We start from the raw sequence: 22,124 nt of genomic DNA, 5'->3' as shown, positions 1-22,124 counted from the left end.
TTTCATTCACTTAATTCTCCATCATTCACCATATTTTAACCGACTGCAGAAAACTATTTTAGACATTGTGTGTTGAAGAACAGAAAGTTGGGTCTATAGAAGATTGAATGTGATGCTGAGTACCAGACAACCCTTTAAGACTCCATATTTAAGATCGTATCTTGACATTTATACTCTCATTTATACAACACATATAATGGCACAGTAATGACTAAACCAATATCTATAGGACAGTAGTTGTCCAGTTGCTGCAGCTGTACAGAAAATTTTTATTGCTGTTTGAAATGGGGTACCACCTTCATTTTAAGGATAATGTTTTAATTTCCCAGTTGCTGTGTTTACTAACTCCACCATGATGTAGTTATCACTGGAGGTACTAAGAGACAGTATGAAATTGCAAATGCAGCTGAACCTATCCATAGATTCAGGCTTCCATTGTCCACTATTGATTCCCCATGCTTTCCAGGCGAAGCTGGACCTCAGCTTTCCATAGGAAACATTTGGCACCCTGACAAAACATTTATCTGTTCTGCACTCTTGAGTGTATACATACAAGCAACATATAACCAGGGGTAAAGAGCAAGGCTGCAGAAGAGCAACCCTTTCACTTCGGATACAGCACAGGGTCTCCAGGTTGAACACGCTGCCCTCCATATGATGCACAATCCCTTTATCTCTTCTTTTAAATACACAACAAACAATTGGCTTCATGAGAAGTCAAACACAAAAGGTACAAGGACACAATCTCTCTCCATTCAATTTTGGACAATGGAAATGTCTAATCGACAACCTTTCGGAGATTGTGAGAACGCTACATTCCTAAATTTCTCTGTACAGCCAAATCTACAAAGAAAGCTCTACAGAGTTTGCTGTGGCAGACAACACATTTAAGGATTTGGTGAGACAATATATTAAATACTATTATTAACAGCAGCAGCATTCTCAAGTTTGCCTTGCTGTTCAAAGAAAAATAAAGACAAAAAAACCCACCAGCTATGTCTCAAACACAAAAAGCAGAGAATCACATCAGCCACATCACTGGCTGTGGTGTTGACTATTATTTTGGCAAAGACCCTTACTGCAGTTGGAGAGGGGCAGGGGGGCAGAGGAGGATGAGAGGGGATGAGATGGGGAAAAACCAAAACAAAACCCCAATGCGCTTAGCATAGCACGATCAGCATTTCTGTTTGATCATAAGAATTACATTTACATCTGTGCGTACTTAAGGAATAACTTCTTTAGGTTATAAAAACATCTTTACCAATCTTTTAGGTAGATGGTGACCTTGGGAATTAAAAGTTTCAGTAGAAGCAGTTTCACAGGACTACTTCACTGGAAACTGTTTTTTTGTAGCCCTGTAACATCTCTCTCATAATTTTAAGAACTGTTAAGCAGAATTGGTGGTGCTGGCTTGCCTTTCCTGAGTGAGTAGTACCAGAACTTTGAACTGTGATTTCCTTTTGATCAGTTGACAGTGGATGACCATGCTGCAAAGGTTTTATATTCTCTTGGAAGTTTTTTGGTGTCCTATGAGTCATGGCAGATTGACTAGAGGTACATGGAGTAAAGTGATTCTTAGGGATATTTTTCCTCTTCCTCCCAACAGGGACAATAGCACTAGCCCTCAATCGGGATGCTCTGAAACTTATGCAGCTTTGGCCCCTCTTCATCGTGAGTCTTACCACTCCACACATTAAAGGTCACATTCCTGAAAAGCCTGAAGGATGAGTTCATTATGAACAAGAAACGTTTGAGTGATTCTAGGCCCCATTCTCTAGTCCAGGATCATTTTTCCACTCAAGTTGACTACTGCAAGTGATGATGATATGAGACGCATGTTAATCACCTGAATATGAGTGATGATTATAGTTTTGATATTAGAGTTTCCTCTTCTCTCAGCTAAAACATAACTCCCTTTTGCAAGTGTATCTCTATATGAATGAAACAGGGCTCTTCCAAATGATAAATGCTTACTCTCTTCAAACCTCACCTGGAACAAGAACAACTGACTCTTTGGACTGGATCCACAAAATCCCAAGAAACAGCGTTGTTAGGAACTTCCTCTTCCAAATTTGCAGTTGTAATTTGATTCCTCCTGAAGAAGATAAAATTATTTTAGTAGTCATCATCTTTTCAAAACCCAAATTTTTTAAAACGTGTATGCATAAATTCACGTATGTTCCCCTCAGATAAATTACTTCCTTCTACTTCACCTTATTCTGTATTTAACAGTAGTTCCCTCTACTTCCTTACAGTTTGATTTATGTGAGAGAATGGTACCAGCTCTACGTCAGATAGCTCTGTCTGGAGTTTGAGCACAAGAAATAAGGGGCAAGCAATTTAAACTGAATCTGGAAATTCTTCCGATATATCCAATGAGAAAATTGCATGGAAATAGTGAAAAATAATTATTTCAGGGCACACCATGGCATGAATATACTTTAAATCTCCAGTATTAAAGGGCTATGAAACTAACAATACGAATTTACCATATCCTTGTCAATTGGAATTTTAGTCCAACACATGTAATGCTTTACAAATATTATCCTTAGAGTTCTAAATATCAAATATTTACTATTTGTTCTTCAGTCACCCAAGTTTCAGTCTAGTAACTACAACTGGAGCTAGAAAATACAATCAAATCTCAAAGCATCTAGCTGAAGGCACATGTTATAGATTTGTAACGTCAAAGACTGTCACAATTAAGATCCATAACTTCAAATACAATGTTAAGTGTTAGGAGCTTTCAGCTGAACATAGTAACAAATATTCTTTGATAATGGTGTTCTGCATCATTAGCTTTGAGTAGTGGTAAAAGAATCTGTGAAGAATAACATTATCTAAGGCAAAATTATTACAATTTTAACTACATATTAATGTGTTATTAATAAACAAAACCATGCTGCCTTACTTGGACTGTGACCTGTTGAGAATGCATTCCTTCCAGACACGGTGAACCATATGATTGTGAAATTTTGGAGTAATCTTGCCTGATTTCTTTGGACTGTGTACACTGACTGTCGCCTCCTGTACAGTTGAATGGCTGATACTGCTCTGAGAGCATCCACTTTCTCCTGCAATATAAATTAAGCATTAATGTTACAGCTGTTCTTAATATTCACATTTAATACTTTTTCCTGAAAAGACTTTCCCTCTTATAAGGCTGCTGACTACACAGATGTTCACTTTCACTAGAAAATGCTTAAAGCATCATTACAAAAGACTGACTAAACTACATTTCAAAGCAATACTTGCCTTTGGGGTAACCAAGATGGCACGAGGTTATACCAGGTACAATACAGTCGTGCGAGTACCGCACCTCTTGTGACATAATATACTCTGCCACTTAAATGGAGGTAGTTTAGATACCCACCTACAGCCTTGTAGTGAATCACTAGTGCAGACAGAGTTTTTTCACAATTATCCTCGATGTTAAACTTGAATTTATATAGTCTTTGGTGAGTTGCTTTAAAGGCTAAATTTATTATAATATGGATGGTTCTAAAAGCATCTGTTAAGAAAACCAGTAATTTATGTAGACTACTTCAAAGCAAGAATCAGTTCTTTATACTCAAGATAAAACCTCACTGAAGAAATGAATGGATTAGTGTGATGCTATTTCTTTATAATATACTTGAATTGAAATACCAGAATCAAAAAAACTTGCTTTGGTAAAATCTTACAGTTGAGATGTATACTACTACAGAAATTTTTCCACAGTTGATCATTAGTGTATACTATTAACATCATATGTGAGGTTCTCAGTAATACTGTATGATTATCAGAGATAACAAATGAAGATATTACTTCAATAGCCTGAAAACTGATTTACGCTCTGCACTTCATTTCGTTCCATCTGTGATGCAGAAACCTTACCAGCTATTGTATAAGCAGATGTTTTTCTTCTACTATGAAATATGTTTTTGTTTTAGACTAACTGCAATCTCACACAGTCATCTTTACAAACACAAACTACAACAGTAGAGGGAGCTTTAGGCTCATTTGGCCTGGCGACTGAGTAACACTACTCTGTGCTCTGGATGGAAAAGTAAGGATATGCCGCATTTTAACAAGGTCAAATCAGTGTACAGAACACTTCGTCCTTCTGCCTGACGCAATTTAAGAAGCCTTAAGAATGAAACGCTTAAAGGATTCACTACTATACATCGCTGCATCTAACAAGGTAATTCTGCTGATTTCTATTAGGTGACTTTCAAAATACAACTTTTAAAATCATGCACAAGCTGCCTAACCCTGTATCTTCTTTGATTCTTCGTGCTTATATATTTTTTTCTCCAGTTAGACCTTCCCTGATTCTCTTTTTGTAAAGAATTCTAATTAAAAAAGAAGAGGCAGTCAAAACCACAAGTCCCTACATGTACTGAGGCTTGTGGCTATAACAGTTTATTTCAGTGCCTTTCAAATGTTCTACAAACATTATGAACTTGACAGTTGATCAAAAAAACAGGTCAAAACTTCAGAATTAGACAATCTGTCCTCCTTTTGGGTGGGGCAGGAAGGAATCTGTGTATATAAATAAACATAATGTGCACACATATACATCGCATACATCAACCAATAGCAGAACAGTTACAGCTGCCAGTTAAAAAAAAAACTATGATGGAAAGGGAGGGATAGGATCTATGAGAGGATAACCAAGGAGCTACCCAAGCTTTCAAGTTACATTTGAGTGCATTAATTATTGTTTTCCAAAATTCTGTAATATTTTTATACTATACAGTACAGCATACATAGCATAATATGAAACAGAACTTTGCAGCAGGCAAAAACATTTTGTTCTCATACACTGACACTAATTTTTATCCATGAGAACCACTGACAAAATACTGGAACACACACAAATAACTATCTCACATAATAGTATAAATACTGGAGAACACAACCAGCCACTCACCAGAGGTCAATTCACAATCCCTATGGTGCAGTCTGTTTCTACACATGAAAAATGACATTCCCCAGTTTCAGCAGCGATTTGTTTCGTTACATACTTTAGACACAATCATGGAAAATATGGTTGAAAGATACCTGAAGAGATCATCTAGTTCATTCCCTGCTTCAAAGCTGGATCAACATATTTGACTAACCTGTTCTTTGAAAACAAACACCACCACCCCCAACAAAACACAAAAAAACCCCAATTACCCACCCAACTCCCTGCTAATGGAAACTCTGCAGCTTCCCACCAGCCAATTTATTCTAACACTTCATTATCCTTCCTCAGATAAAGTTGTTCATCATGTTTAACCTAGTTTTGCTTTGCTCCAGTTTAGGTTCATTACACATTGGTTGCAGAGAAAAGATTATTCTTTTTCTCCTTTTATGTCTCTAAAGACTGTTACACCATCTCTCCTTCAAATTTCTCTTCTCTAGACTAAACAACTTCAATTCTTTCCATCCTTTTCTGTAGGTCCTGTTTGCAAAATCTATAACCATCCTCACTGCACTGGATTCCATCCAATTTGTCCACATCTTTAAGTGTTCAAAACTAGACATGGTACTACAACCATATTTTTACTAGTATGGGGCAGAACTGAGAACTGAAGTATTATTCATGTGCCTCAAACTAATCCAGTTTATGTATCCCATCTACTGATGCTGAACTGCATGACATGTTTTTCCAATCCATTTCTCCAGTTTTTCAAGGTCTTTTAAAATGGTGTTTGAATTAATATAAAGGAATCCTTTCACTGTTCGCTGGAGAGGCACCCCTCTGATACAATTTCATATTGCCCTCCAACAACAGCAGAGATCAAACAGAAACTGTGACTGCCAGATTGGACAATATGAACGCTTTTTAGACATTAATAGTTTATAAATATTCTAAAATAGAATACCCTTGTGATAATATACAAGTTTAACAGGGATCTGAAAAATATAAAAATACAACAGCACATTAAAATATGCATCAGTACTTTAATATTGTTATTTAGAAGTCGACTGTCTTGCTTCAGTTAGTTACTAATACGCTTTTTGCTTATTTTAACTATCAGTTGCCTTGAAAAACACATGCAAAGTGAATTTAAATCCCACATTCTGTATTATTAGTAGTAAATACTAGATACTCTGATTGTCTTCATACACAGGCACTGTTCATGGACAAGTGAATCCAGACAAGTACTTCCATGGCAATGAAGCCAATGATGATTAGTTTTCTTTCGCTTTGCGTCAAGATTGATCCTCTTGATGTGACAGAACTACCTAACAAAGGCTAAGCTAGCTTGGTAGCTCCTTAGACCTCAGTGAGGGTATAACAAGGATTCTTTATTCCCATCTGGCTGCATGGTCTCACAGAAACTTGTAGGAACATTCATGTCTTCAATGCTTCTATTGCTCTGTGAAATTTAGTAAGCACTAATCAACAAGTTCAAAAAAACCTGCAAGTTCAAGCAGAAGGTTGCCCAGCGGTGAGTGGTCTCTTATGATTTTGCCAATGTGACTCAAGTCAGAGAATCTTCTGTGAACCAAAACTCAATTCCAAGTAACAGTCATTTGCAAAGCATAAAACATGCTGGTACTTGTGAAATTATTATTAATATAGCTTACAAGGAGAGGCTGAGAAAGCTGGGGGAGAAATCTTATCAATATATACAAATAATTGACAGGGAGAATAGAGAGGATATAACCAGTGGTATCCAGTGAAAGGATAAGAGGCAATGGGCATAAATTGAAATACTGGAAGTTCCATTTAAATGTAAGAAAGAACTTTTTACTGTGAAGGTGGTCAGCCATTGGAACAGGTTGCCCAGAGAGGTTGCGGAGTGTCTGACCTTGGAGATGTTCAAAACCTGATTGGACAATGTCCTGAGCAACCTGCTCTACCTGACCCTGCTTTGAGCAGAAGGGTTGGGTAAGATAGTCTCCAGAGGTCCCTTCCAACCTCAACTATCTTGTAATTCTGTTAGTAACTGGCAAGTGTGTAAAGAACAAATTCAGAAGACAATCTACACAGAAGAAAATTACTTAGTTGTAAATATGCCTTCAACACTTTTTTTCTTTTTTTTTTTGCGCGTGTGTGGGGGGAATCACTGATTTTCTTTTTTCTATATCATATATTTTCTTTCCTTTTTTTTTTTTTTTACTTTATTATCTTAGAGAAGTTTGCACTCAAACAGATGTTTGACTCCTCTGTTCCTTAGTTCTCATTTGAAATTGCAGTCCTGAATTTTTTTACAGCATAACCACAATGACAGCAACTAATCTTAAGGTCTTGTCTGTATTCCAGATGATGACAGGTTATAGATATTTATTTTCATTTCCGAGGAGCAACAGGATGTACATATTCATTTCAATGAAACAAGATACTAAGGATCTAGTACCCCACATACCAAGCATTTGGATGGCTTCTGAGATTAGAATTACTACAGATCCAAACATTTGAAAGAGGCATACTCTATCCAGACGAAACACATAACTCACTTGCAAATACTATGCAGCACTCTGCCACCTGCATATGATGCAAACTTATGTCAGACCTCATCTGGGAAACCCAAGCTCCTTCTTACCAGTTCCAGAGACTCGTGCATTTCTTCTGAATGGCCCTTAATTAAAATCCAACTATGCTGGACACAAAGAGTAGCTAGCATTTGCAAATTTTTATTATACCAACATGAATGCTTAGTTAAGTGCTGTATTTCTAGCTCTTTACAAGAAGAGCTACATACTCTTGTATGTTCACTGTACTCTTGTACCACAATGACTCAACACCCTCCTCCAATCCCAACACAAGAAAACCAACACTTCATAAACACTGGCAAAATCTGTCAAACACTGTCAGAGTCTAGACTCTCAGGTATTTGCACTACTGCACAAAGATAATGCAGTTACAGAAAATGGAGCTTAACTGAATTCACAGTTTTGTTTAAAGACATGTCTTCTTCAGGGGTGTTTAAAGCAGTGGCTTTAATTTACCACAGACCTACAGGAAAAAGTCCTCTCCTAACTTTCAGTCTCTCGCCTGTCTTTAATCTGCTACTGTTCACATAGTTATCCTCACTCATCATGAGCTATGCAAAAATGAAAGACTGCCTCCTGAGTTTATTGCTTACCCATAATGGCCTGCTCTGGAGAAGTGGGTGGAGTGAGTGGCATCCCACAGGTACTGGCAGGATCTTTCATGCTTCCAAGCCCCTGCTGTCCCACATTTAAATGGCCTCCAGTATTGGCAGTGTTCTGTGACATGGGGATATCACTCTGGGAGATGAGAACAAAGGCTGAAGGATATACCATCCTTACACCACCTACAAAGAAATGGAAAAACAAAAGTCTTAAACATAACTGGTAATATTCAGCAGCCTTAGCTACTTCAACTTGTTTTCAATGTCAATTAGACAAAACTTATTATCCCAACTATAAAGAGCTAAGGAATTGCACATACTAATGTATACCTAACCCTCTATAACCAGTACAGAGCTGAAACAAGTAGCTTGATACTGTGAATAATAGCATGTGGGATACAGGGAGTACAGAAGCTTGAGGCAAGATAACTAGTCAGATGTTCCAGTGTCAAGAGAGCTACAAGAGAAGATAGGAAAATTATAATGGCTGTTTCTGATTAATTAGATTTTTTTTAATTTATTTTTTTTTTAAATCATGTGGAGGAAAATAATCCTTCAGGCAGAATACTGAAACTTACCAACAATGACTTCAACTGCCACAGGGAAATCGTTGTCATATCCCAACTCTTCTTCCTCTTTCATGCCTTCTTTTTTCTTCAGCACCATAGGGTAAAAATACTGCCATTCCTCCATCAATTTACGAGTTGCTGGGTCTGACATCTTATATGACTGGCCCGTGAGTGTACCATTTAAACCATAAGGACTCACCAAAACTGCAAAGTAAGAAACAACAGTCCCTACAGTATATATATTTCAACCATTTATCAGCCAGCGTCTGCCTCTAGCTTGAGTCACTGTTCTACCTGCATGCTGATTTAAGGATCTGCCTTCAGGGGAAAGCTACTGCAAAATCGAGTAAGGGTGAGAATTTAAAGCTATGTTACACTGCACTAGCTTCCTGTACAGCCATCCCTACTGAGCTAAAAATGGACCTTTTTACAGTTTAGTTTAATAATTTCCACAATGAACTAAGCTAAGCATAGGGAAACAGCACTCGTTACGGCAAAGGGATGACCATACATGGAAGTAATAGAGGATAGATATTCGACAATAGGGTTTTTACCAGGAACACATGGTACTAGAAGCTTCTCAGCATTAAAAAGGATAGACATAACAATATATGAAGAAGACTACAGTCATGACAAGTAAGAACTAGTTGCTCAACAGATATTCTCAGACTCAGTTTTGCTTTTACTCATATGTGATTTGAGAGAGTAATGAATTTAGCTCACTGAAATAAAGCCTTCTAAGACTTAAGTGTCTGAGCCTCTGTCAAAACTTTACATTTAGAAACAAAATGTTTTTCAATAAAGCTTCTATAAATTAGCATCTCTATGAATGCTTATTTTATAAGTCTCTGGGTCTTTCTTTACTGTATGTTAATTTTATAGAGATTTCTTGCTTTAATTGCTTTGAAATTATAATTTCAGACTGTAGTAAAGACAGTATAACTCAATGACTCAAATATTCTTACATTTTTTCAATTTAGAGCATTTCACCAGAATTGCATCATGAATTTAATAAGCTATTAACTTAATTCTGTAGAACCCTAATTTCTTACACTGGCAAATAAATAGTCAGAGATACTTCAAGTTTTTCATTGTTTCTGATATATTTTCACAGATATCCCTTCTTAAAAAAAACCCCTAAAACCAAAAAAGTTGGCAATCTATGAATGAAAAGTACTCCCAAATTAGATAACCTCAGTATTTGTATTCACGTAGCATTGAAGTTACAGATTTGAGCCCACTGACCTAGACACCATGCAAAAAATCAAATCAGTGCACTCACTTTATTAAATAATAAGTCTTTAAAAAAAACCAACAAAACCAAACAACACAAAAACCAACAAAACAACAGATGACTTTCTTTGCTTTATTTACTATATGCATGTACCTTTAAAAACAATGTTGATGAATATAAAGCTCTGGAAAATTCCCATACCATTTATGGCTGGCTATAGTGCTGAAGTTCTAACAATATTTTCCCTTATATCCACAACTTCCTGAATAGAAATGTAACCCATTTGAAGAGTTACTTAACCTTACTTTATTCACCTCTGAAGATAACATCACCAGGAGCAAAGTCCCCCCCCCACAGAAGCGAGGTTAAGCACACAAAGTTCCAAATCCAGCTCACTTACCTTGGAATGGAGACGGTGAGGACTGGGCCATATGGATATGCTCTTCGTTGATCAGGTAGATTGGCTGGTGTTGAGCAATCTCCACACTTGTGCACACATTGCTTTCCCCATGAAGAAAGAATGTGAAGGCACACGACAAATGTTCACTGGAGGAGGAGGGAGACAAACGAGAAACAGATTTATTAGCATGTTAATGAACTCATGGGCGGTTGTGATTCCACAGCCTTAAGAGACCAAATATCTAGCCCTCTGTTTTGCCACTTGTGACTACTGAATACAGGTTCATTGGCTGATTGATAACCATGCACGACAGAATGACCCATCACTAGACAACTATTTGATAATGTTGGCAACTATGTTAAAGATTTTTTTTTTTTCCTACTTGTTTCAATTAATAAGATCATTACAAACAAATGGGACTTTAACCAGGATTCAAGTAGTAAAAATAGGGGTCTTCAGAAATTCCTCAAAATTCACTCTGTAATGGGTTCTAGCTGAAAAGGAATAAAAAAGGAATAGGAAATAAGTTTGTCTGATACCTCATGAGAATCTCCATTAAAGAAAATAAAAGCACATGAATATTACAAAAAGTTGACAATGGTCTAAGATGAAACATGGATTTGCCACTGATGATTAAACTTAATTTGAAATGAATGGTATCTAAAATGTTCCCACTTTATTCTACCCATAGAATGACCTCCCATCACGGCTAACTATTTTCTTAAGTATTCTTTACCACAAAGCCATAAGAAAAAAGAAAACAAAACACATTTCATGCTTTTTATCATCATTTGAATCAAGTAAAAATTTACAGAGCTGAAGTGGTAATTGTGCAGTAATTTTTCTGTCCAATACCATAGCTGCGCATAGTTCTATGGCTGTTGGCTTTGGCACTGGGCCAGCCATTATTTTAAAGACAGCTCTTGACTACCTTCACCAAAAATAAACAACACATGCAACTATAACAATTTTACTTTAGTATTTAAGTCAACCAACTGCTCTACTACTGTCAGCTATTTTTAAACAAAGGCACTGATGGTGTAGAATAGGAAGCTGTTCTAATCTTACTAATCTCTGAATGATTCTACACATCGTGTAGAACAACTTTTCGTCCTGTACTACAAGTTACTCTTCTGTGAGCCTCAAATACTACCACAAAAACCTGAAGAAAATGGTTAGCTGAGAAAAATCCACAGAGAAAAGGTTACTTAAAGTCACAGATAACAACTAAACTTCCTTGGTGCTATCATTCTGTATTCAGAAGTACTTGGTAGCAGTAACTTAACTCCAGGAAATAAAAGGTTTCATTAGATTTCCGTTTTCACAAGGGAAAGAAATTTCACTATCATCAGTGTTACAGAAGTCAATTGAACATTAATTTTCATGGAGGGGGAGGGAAGGAATGGGACATGGAACAAAACGGGTCACAGATTCCATGTATTTCTATCCAACTATCTTGCCCCAAGAAGAAAAACATATCAATTCATGTAAAAAAAATTAAAATAACTGAACAGCAGATTTCTGCACACCCAAGAAATACAAAAATAAAAGCAAAGCCCAATTATTTAATCACAACTCATTAGTTCCCTTGCATAGGATGATAGCCATTAATATAAAAAAGGTCTTAATAAATAAAAAAAAAAAACCAAACATGAGAAATCTGGTCTAAGATCAGGCAGGGATAATCTCTGCAAAGAGTTCGGCATGCAGCAGGTCAGCCTTTCTAAAGCAGAGAGCAAAGCTATTTGTAAAGTAGCCATTTTCAACTCCTGTCTTTAGGATATTACACCAAAATCCTCCTGATTCTGCAAGCTTCCTACAGCGTTTGACTGTGAAAGTCTTGCTTGTCTTCTATTGAACTGAAGAAAAAAAATAGCCTTCTGGGACCACACAGCGACTCTTTCAAGTCTCCCGCAAAGTGGGCTGGCATGAACAAATCACGTGCAATCTTATGCAACATTCACAACGATCCATAAACACTGTGAGACTAAGAAATAGACCAAGTACAGTTTAAAAGACAAAAGATTCATTTGTTTTTGCAGGTAAGGGAATGCATGCCACTAGCTTTTTCAACTGAGAGTCAGCCAACATCAAAATTAATCATTAAGTTCAGAAAATTGAATAGCCGCGGATTAAAAGCTTATACGACTAATTAGAGGAAAAAAGATATACAAATACAGTATTAGCTCATTTTACTTTCCTGCAAACAGACAGATGAAAGAATAATAGTAATGAATATTACTACTCGTGGCCAGCAACAAATACTTCATTAGTGAAAGACGGATCATTTCTAGCACTGGATCCGAAGTAAATCACGCTCAGCTGTTGAAAGAGAACCAACCAATGTCAGTCACTCAAGTATTCCTTTTCTTCAGACCACAGCTGAGGAGTCCTTGAGGTACAAAGCACTCTCTGCAAGTAAGAGAGTGGAGCAAGCAAGCCTCCAGCCAGCCTGCCCCCGTCCAGCGTTCGCCTTTCCTCCCTGCTCCCTTCCCCAGGCCTTCCTCCCGAGGGCGGTCTTACAGTGCTTTGCAAGAGAAGAAACACGTCAATTTTACGCTCCCGCCAGTGCCAGAGTCATTGCTATAAGCTCAGCTTTCAAGACCAAAAATAATAAAGATCAAGGCTTGGGGACTTCCTACACGCCCAATAAGCTTCTGGCAGATTCCGAGTAAAACGTTTACTTTCGTAACAAATAGGAATTCTATTTCAAGAAAATAGCGTAAGCACGCTCTGTGATGTATACCACTCAGGCATGTACATCCCAGCCTCCTGACATTCCTGTCTTTAGTACATTTCACACAATTCCTTAAATACCAAGCTGCAGAAATCACTCTTGCTACAAAATGGGAGACAGATCTTCAAATAAAATTCAAGCAGAAGAAAACTTACCAAGCTAAAAACCAGTCAGCCTTCAGAAGCAGACTGAGCACTGAGGCTTTACTTTTAATAACCATTTTAGCTACAGTTCTACAGTGTACATCAAGACCTACATACTTCAAACTAAAGCTTCTAAAATATATAAATTGTTCAGGTCCTCACTAGAGTCTTCCAACAGCGTTTTATCAACATCCAGTTTTCTTAACAGATCTACTCTTTGTGCTAACAAAAGCACCATAAAAAAAGCTAAACACAAAATGCAGATCAAACTAGAGTTTCTAAAACCATTCAGCACTATGTTCGGACTCTTTTTTTAAAATTTTTATTTTATTTAAATTTAGTTCAACCAACTTCAAAAACTGAAGCTGACAGGCTTTTGAGAATCCACTCTACTATCTCTCCAGGTTTTTAAACTTACTCATTTCTGTACTCTTTCTTATCTCCCTGACATTCAAAATATCAGAAACCACCAGAGGCACATGTGAAATGGCTTCCAAACTATTTCCCCTACTCTACAAAGTCTGCTGGAATACCTTGAGCTGTCAATTTATACCTATTCAGAACAAGTACAATAATAAAAATACTAGCAATTTTGAACAGCTGCATTATACGTTTACTTTGCACATATTAATGAATTACACAAGGAACAAAACTAGCTTCAGAATCATGTTTTAGAACCTATATTGCTACCCAAAGGAAAGGAAGAAGGGACAGAATCTCTTCAGGTGAAAGCGTGAAAGCAAGGTGACCATCCTGAGCAAGGCACCAGACATTCCTGATCCTTACCAGAGGAGTACAATGTGCCACAAATTCCCTAGAAGTTCCAAATCAGAAACCTGAATCAGACTGAAGCATCTAATGCATTAAAAAAAATAAAGTTGGAAGCACTTAAAATTATTTATGCCTTGGGTGTAGTATAAAGTGAAAATGCTTTAGCGATGTACCCACCAACTAAGTATGAAATACACTTCAGATGGACTAACTCAAACCCTATCTTTTCGGGTTTGAGGTTTTTAATTTCTTCCTTTCCTTGGGTTTTTTCAGGCGTACAAACAGTACCACCAGAGACAGTGGTAGCTGCAGCAGTTTTCCATCAGAAAATTTCAACACAAACTTAAATAAGACCTATTCTTTTCATCTTACTTTATAAAAATTAGAAACACTTTAAAAGAATGCAAATCTGTAATGGTGCTCTCACCACACTATGCAGGAATTGTTCTCTCCTTTTCACAGTTACCTTTTCAGAAACCTTTCTTTCCTTTACAGGTGACTGATAGCTGCCTCAGTTAGGATGTCACCTTGCCAAACAGAATATATAGAACACAGCTGCATTAAGGCCAAGGTCTGAAAAATGCTCAGCACTGTAGTCTTGAGCCAGCACAACACTTGAGCATATACTTTAAAGAATATTTCCACTATATTCACTGAGAGAGACTGATGAGCTCAAACTAAAATAATTGTTTAAATAACAAGCTTCTATTAATAAAAATATAAAGGAAGCAAACAAAAAACCCACTCCCTAATTACACAGTGACAAATATTCAGTGCTATTTCCCTTAATTTTATTTTTAATCTGTTCTTGGTGTTTTGATCCCTACCTCTTAAGAGCAAGGAAACTGGTAAAGAAAAGCACAGAAGAAGAAATAGCAATGTCATGTTATCTTTTATAACAAAAGAAAAGATCTATGTCCTTCTCCTAAGAATTGCAGTATTTTTTTCCCCCATAACACAGAAAAAATCTTCAAATAAAGAGTATTTACATTACTCAAACTTTCAATTTGGCACCTAATCACCTGCAACTGACAACAACTGTCTTTCCAATGTTTCCTCTGGGATCATCATTACCTTAAATAACCTTTGAGATGCCTAAAATGTAGCTGAATACCTCATCAATGTAATATTTAGGACCTTCCATAATCTTTATGAATGCCAATCCCTCAGTTACTATAAATGACTTAAAGGAAATAACATTACATTGAATTTACTTATACATAAAAATCAGATGAAGATTATGAAAACATGACTATGTTTAAACTACGCAATGTTGGCAGAGAACGGAGAACATCTGATGGGTTTATGTATTTTTTCCATTTGTTAGTAGGTTTATATAAATACCCAGTGGAAACTGCGCTAGTCTGCACTGAAACTTTAAAGAGATTATATCCATACAAATAATCGCAATGAAAAAAATGCCAATGTACTGCAATTCATAACTGAGTTTTGAATGTAGGTACTAAATGTACGTCTGTGTACAAAGTCAAACTGTACCTTATAAGAGATTTCAAAATACCTCATTTTGCATGATGAATGTGGAAATCAATTACTTCAGGAAAATAATAATAATAAAAAAGTCAATAACAATTACTTTGGGATTTGGGAGGCACATCAAGAAGAATCTACACAAAAACTTAAAAGAACATCACAAATTTTTTTCCTTATTAGAGGGATATTCCAAAAATAGTTTTAGGATATGGATTTTATCGTTATTAGTGATTTGAAATCATTCACTGAAAAGCACTTTTATGTTTTGAAAAACACTGGCTGCTGTGCAGTGTAGAGTTTCTAAGCTAGGTTTAGTCCCAAATACTGCAACCTACTTCTGCACCCAGAAAGTGCAATAGGAAACAGATGACAATACTGACACTAAAGGTTACTTAGAAGGACGTGGTGAAAATTTGAGAATCCTGTATTTGTAAACATTGGTCCTAAACAACTGTTTTAGAACAATTTCAAGGATGAGAATTTTTTAAATACTTGTTTCTCTACAGGCAAGTTTGAGCTCCCTTTCCCTGCCACCAGGCTGCTGGCAATCTCTTACTTCTCTCCTTTAGTTTATAAGCAATTGTCCATAAAGCCACTGACTGTGCACAATTAATTATATTTTATGACCAATAAATTGCATTGCTGTTCTAATTCCCCTCAAATTTAGGGCTGGGATCTGAAAGCCCTTAACTCACAGTTACCCCAAAATAGCTTTGGCAAGTCTGATCTCGGAAGAGAGGCAGCAGTAAGCCACACGCGTTAGGAAACTAGACAGTCATACCAATGAGACTAATCACTCGTTTGATGTGGACTATAAAGAAGAGGGTATGAAAAGGCTATGCACAGATTTGGAACATAAGAGTAATTGTGAGCATAATAAAATAGTTTCCTTTAAATTTGTCTAAAGCAACAGGACAGTTATTAGCAGGTCACAGCGGTGGTGTGGACAGGAGATGGCAGCACCTGGACACACCTACAGTCAATAACCCTCTTGAACAGGTGAGACTAAATTAACAGCCCAGTATGAAAATTACCTCTTCTAAATAAACATCCTCAGTGAAATTTGAATTTGAACAAGCTCCCACAACCACCACAGACTGAACATAATGGGAAGAGAGAAGAAAGGCCTTCTGCTTTGGTTTAAGAGAAGTCAGACCTTTTGTTCACAATGCATAGTGGCCTATGCATTCTCCTTACAGGAGAGAAATTATGCACTTTCACAGTGCCTGGACCTCCAGTACATTTCTCTAGGACATACAGTAGTCCAATTTAGGAACTAAGGGGACCTGCCAGGCAGCTGTGTTAGCAGAGAAAGCTTCTTCATATATACCAAGAGAGCAAAGAGGACCTGGAAGTGAGACTTTATCAATAGCAGCAAATAAAATAAATAATAATAATTAAAAAAAAAAGGCAGGACACATTTTCTGGCCCTTAGGGGAAATAGCATGTTCATATGGTAAAACCTCTTCATCCCGGAAAGGAAGGCATTGTCTGCACTGATTTACTGGAAACGGTCCTTGGCTGCACTATCCCCAGAACCTCTCCTGGGCATTGCCTTGCAAGAGTGCTAGCTGCCACTGCTCAAAGCCAAGTAGTGAGCATGCAACAGTAAAGCAATCTGGATGATAGCACGCCAGTTCTTGAGATCATGACCTGTCTGGTCTAGTAAGTAGCATAGATACAGTCTGAGAGGCAAAACATTTATGTGGCATTTCTCATGCTTGCGAGTTACCCATAACATACTCTCTGCCTGCCAGATGGACTCTGAACATTGCCCAAGCTGAAATAAGACAAAGTTAAGTTATTAAGAAGTACAACTTCAGTAGTTCACAATATATGTTCAAGAAACATGGCATAATTACTAACAGTTTTTGCAGAAACCACAACTAAACCAAAAAGGAAAGCATTTCCAGACATGAGACAATTCCAGAGTTTTCTGGATGCAACAGCCTTCCAACAAATGGTAAGCAGCACAAAGCTGACCACATTTCGGTACTAGGCATGAAACTCACATAGTTGGTTTCTCTACGCCGTGGCCTCAGATGCAGGCCCATAGTCAAATATGTGACACAGCAACCTAGAGCCTATTTCGTGCTCCACAACTCCATGTATTAACCACTGGTAATCGAAGACTTGCTGCCCAGCTGCATCCAACATATGCTTTGTGTTAAGAGCTGGAGAGAGGATTCAGCTGGCACTGAACTGCAGCAGTCCCTTCAGCAGGATCTTGTTTGAAGGCTAACGAAGACCCAGCTGAAACCATGTGTTGCAGCCATTTTACTATAGCACACAACTTGAAACATCTTTTCTTCACGTGACACACACTGTCATCTCGTGAACAAGGGAAACTGATCCTGGGAGAAACCTGGTTACACAGGGAAGACAATCTGATTCTGTAGCTGTTTCTGCCCAAAGTCACAAATTTTTCTATGGCAGACAGTAAGAATACAGGAGACCAAGTTGAAGATTAAATCATATTGCTTTGGCAATTACTCCTTTTATCTTTCTTTTGTTGTCTCTTTCTCTCCCCGCCCCGCCCCGCCCCCCCCCCCCCCCCCCAAAAGAGGGCAGAAGAGAACATCAGTTCCCAGAATTACCCAGGTCTTTTAATGATTGTATTTTATAAGTCAACATGTTTTCTCACATATTCTGTTGGAATTTTTTTTTTTAAATATACGAGATGCATGCACAGAAACTTGGTATAAATATTAATTACCTTTAGTGTTTTTCCAGCGGTAAAGTACTAAGATAACAGTTTCACAATGCAGCAAGCATTTAGATAACATTATCTAAACACTTTCTGTGTTACAGACTTACTATCTCAACACTTCCTCAGTTGTCATCAACAAAAACCTCTTGCCAAGGCTAATATATGCCTCACTATTGAGATTCTCTCCCTGATTCCATCTCTAACAACCTTCTATTCTTTTCTCTGTATAAATGTATGCACAAGATGACCTGCTAGCCTGGAGGGATACTGGAGTTTATACTTCAAATGGATACATCAATCTGTAGCATGACAGGGCTAACAGCAGCATGAACACCTCCAAGAAGTCAAGGGGAAACTGCTGCACATCACATTAGCTAACATTTTGAGGAGTAATTATATTGTAGTCTCTCTACGTAAGAGACCTACTTCAAGTCTTCGCTGGAGGAAAGGTCACATACAACGTACATAACCTTTAATATGAACACAGTACAAACTGCTCTGCATTTTCTGCACTGGCTGTTTATGATGTCTTAGATTAAGATAGTTTCCATGTTTGGGTTTTTTTAATGACCTTAATAAAGATGGGCTGGACAATATACAGAACAACATAACAGGGCTTACACGGTCTAAGTAAATTATACTGTGGAAGTGGCTCAAGCTTAGGAGGAGAGAAGTTTTTACTTTAGGAGAGAAGATCACTGAGCTTTTGCCACATGAGTTCTGCAGGGAAGAACATGTTCTACAGTAATAACCATCTCGTTCTGTCCCTGAAACCTATACCTATAAAGATAAGCATATTTTTGCAATAAATTAAAGCAGTGTTTAATATCTAGTTTGGTTTTTTTATTAATGGATTATTGAAAATTTATAAGTAGCTCCTCCAGCGTACTGGCATTGTGAGATTTTCTTGCATGTACAACTGAAGTAGCAGTTCTATTCCTGTGATCCTCAATGAAATACTACACCATAATATGTGAAAAGCCCCCATAAATAGTCAAAATAAAAACCTTATATTTCTATATTAAATGTGTTGCATGTTGAACATGGAAATTTATTGATTACTAGTGGCACATGTGTATATAATATGGCTTGTCAAAATATGCTGTTCTAATCTAAAATTTGCTTCTCGCTATTTTTAAGACGAACTGAAGTAATTCCTAGACTGTTGATGGTTGCTAAAGAAATAATCCAAAATAACACAACATCCCTGAATAACTAAATTCGGCAGCAGGCTCCCATGACCACTGCTACGTATTTCTTTTCTCTACATCTAGGGACAAATCCTGCTCTTCATATTGGTTAATACCAAAGGCAACATGGAGTAAGAAGGAAGGCTTGAAAGCCCCTGGATCAAGGATAACATTTATCCTCATACCATATATGCACAAATATGGGACAATGACAGATGGCACGAAAAGGTTGGTCAGTACATCTGCTAATATAAAAATGAACCAGTTAAAATCAGAGTATGGCAATGCAGGGTTTTTTAGTTAACACTTCATGACTAGAAGCACAACCCACTGAAAAGAACTTTACACGATTCCTGCTCTGCAAATAGGATGTCATTCATCTCTGTAACAGGATGCCACCTGCAGATCAAATTACAGGAATCCACACAGTAAATTATGTGCATCTTCTTACTAATACTTAAAACTTATGAACACTTAAGGCACTTCAGGTTAGAATATATACTGTCTGCAGACAAGATCAGATAAACAGAGAAATAGTTTCCCTCTAACAGAAATGCAGACCACTTAAAATTTTATGTGCTAAATTACTTTTTTTTAAAAAAAATAAAATCCAGTTTTTACTAAATCTAATCACTAGCAGATAAAATGGACAAAAAAAAAAAAGAGAGGAGGTCTCATGGATCTATGAAATAAAATTTCTGCAATGAAATCACAACCAACATTTTTTCCCTTAGCAGCAGGTAAGTGATGTAGTCAGCACTATACCACAACATGTAGCTCAAGGCACTAATGATTACTGAAGGCATGTTTTTGGTTTTTTTTACATTGTGTTACACTTCAAAATAGTGCTGATTTAGAACTACAACTATTTTGAATTATTTCAAATGTCAGTACCAAAAAATGGTTCTGCAAGTTCGTCATATTCATTATGAATATAAATTCATTGTGAGAAGACACAGGATCCTGCCTTATTTAGGAAACACAGAAGTTGTTGTGACCATATTTCTGTTTTAATACAGGATACAGACATTACAATAAAATATAAAAGCATAAAAAAAGAAAAATGAATGTTATTAAAGGTACATTCAGGTTAATGCTGAAATAAACACACATTTTTCACTTGAAATTCTGAGCGTCTTGAGATATATGTCCTTAACAAAAATCAAGAACTTGCTCGTGTCTATACCAATATTACCAGTTATTCTAAAAACAATAGCACCAACTGGTAATAACTCCAAAATGAATTATAATTAACTAGAAAATTGTCAGAATGGATGCAGTCCTTCTTGCTTTAGCATACTTAAAATACCAACATGAGAAAACATTGCATGTAATACTTCTAAAATCACTGCTGTTATCACCCTTCTGACATCTCTCTCTCCTTGTCTGAATCGCTGCGTTTTCACACAGTGTTTAAAATGGACTCCTTTGGAAAATTCATTCCCATAAAAGATCTACTACTCTTTAAAACAAGAATGCAGCCAGATAAGTGTATATATTCAAAGTGACACATAACTTATTCATGACACATGAATAAGTTACATGGTAAGTTAGGTGCAGTATCTCCAAAAAAAGCCCTCCTTTTGTGCTGTTAGTCTTAGCATTTTATTAAATACCATACAGGCACAGAATCACCTCAGAACAGTCATGAGCAGTTGTGCTCTAGAGATCAGGACTGAAAAAAAAAAATCCTTTTGAATATTAATAACCTAAAACTCAAGAACAAGCCTGAGTAGCACTGATGGAGGTTCACCAACCAACTATTCCATTTCTTCAGCCTAAGGCATAAACTGACCTTTTCTTAACAGCTCCATACTGCAGAGTTTAAACCCTGGGTCTCCTTAAATATAAGCTTTCCTTGGTAATTTTATCACAGATAATACAGCTATCAATTACTTAGTCTCACGAAGTGAGCTGTATTAGAATCATTGACTGGCACAGTTGCACAATGATTCATCTGTGGCTCACAGACCCACATATAGCTAAAGCTTCCCCTTACTGCCCATAAAGATGCCTTCAGCAGTCATAAAGTGGGTAAAAATATCATCCTTTCCATTAATATTTGTGTCATGCTGCTCTAGAATGAGCAGCTGTTGCATGCTGGCAATTGGTGGGCTACTGAAATGTCCAATACCAGGCATCTATTCTGCCAGTCAGCTGTGCCAGGTACACTCTGCCGGGCATCTTAACCATGAAAGCAGAGTCCTCCTGCCGCTCTGGAGAAAGGGGAAAGGGCAAGGGAAACGTTGAGAGGTTCGACATTTGATACATGACAGGCACTAGCATGTATTGAACAAGTCAGCCTGGAGAGGCTGGATGAAAGTGTGTTGACTTTTTTCAAATTAAGTTAGCATAGTTTTCAGTATTACACCCTAATTGTACTAGTTGTGTGTTAAGTCAAGGCAGTGCTGCAGTCATGTTGAGCTTATAAACAGAAAGAATACTTAACACACGCAGGTACGTAAGAATATCAAACCAAATTTACATTAGGAGCTTCATTTTCATAAATTAATACTACTCTAGGATTAAAGCCACAAGTCATTATCAGTCCCATGGTAATCATGTTAGACAATTCTTTTCTACGTCCTTGTTGCAGAGTTTCACTCAAAGCCACAAACAGGTTTGTCACCACATCTTTGCTCTGTATCTACTAGATTCAAAACCGCTCATTTTTTAAAAGGCTTTTTACATGGGATAATACACATTTTTTTAATAGCAAAATGTCAAAAATTACCTACATTCTATCTTGATGGTTATGTCACAATTAGCTGTGAAAGCTAAAAATTTAAGGTAATCTGTTAGGA

General features: G+C 37.1%; 1 protein-coding gene across 1 annotated transcript in view; it reads right to left on the bottom strand.

The window, feature by feature from the left end:
* MED13L (mediator complex subunit 13L) overlaps window positions 1-22,124 on the bottom strand; it is a 203,658-nt gene that overhangs the window by 46,425 nt on the left and 135,109 nt on the right. Inside the window, exons 5-9 of the mRNA XM_049806858.1 lie at window positions 10,279-10,424; window positions 8,654-8,848; window positions 8,067-8,258; window positions 2,912-3,074; window positions 1,991-2,095 (exon numbers count right to left, since the gene is read on the bottom strand). Of these exons, the coding sequence (XP_049662815.1) occupies window positions 1,991-2,095; window positions 2,912-3,074; window positions 8,067-8,258; window positions 8,654-8,848; window positions 10,279-10,424 (801 nt within the window). The remainder of the gene's footprint in view (window positions 1-1,990; window positions 2,096-2,911; window positions 3,075-8,066; window positions 8,259-8,653; window positions 8,849-10,278; window positions 10,425-22,124) is intronic.

This window comes from Accipiter gentilis, chromosome 7, assembly GCF_929443795.1.
Source record: "Accipiter gentilis chromosome 7, bAccGen1.1, whole genome shotgun sequence".
Classification (NCBI taxonomy): domain Eukaryota; kingdom Metazoa; phylum Chordata; class Aves; order Accipitriformes; family Accipitridae; genus Astur; species Astur gentilis.
This window is presented reverse-complemented; position numbering and strand designations above follow the sequence as displayed.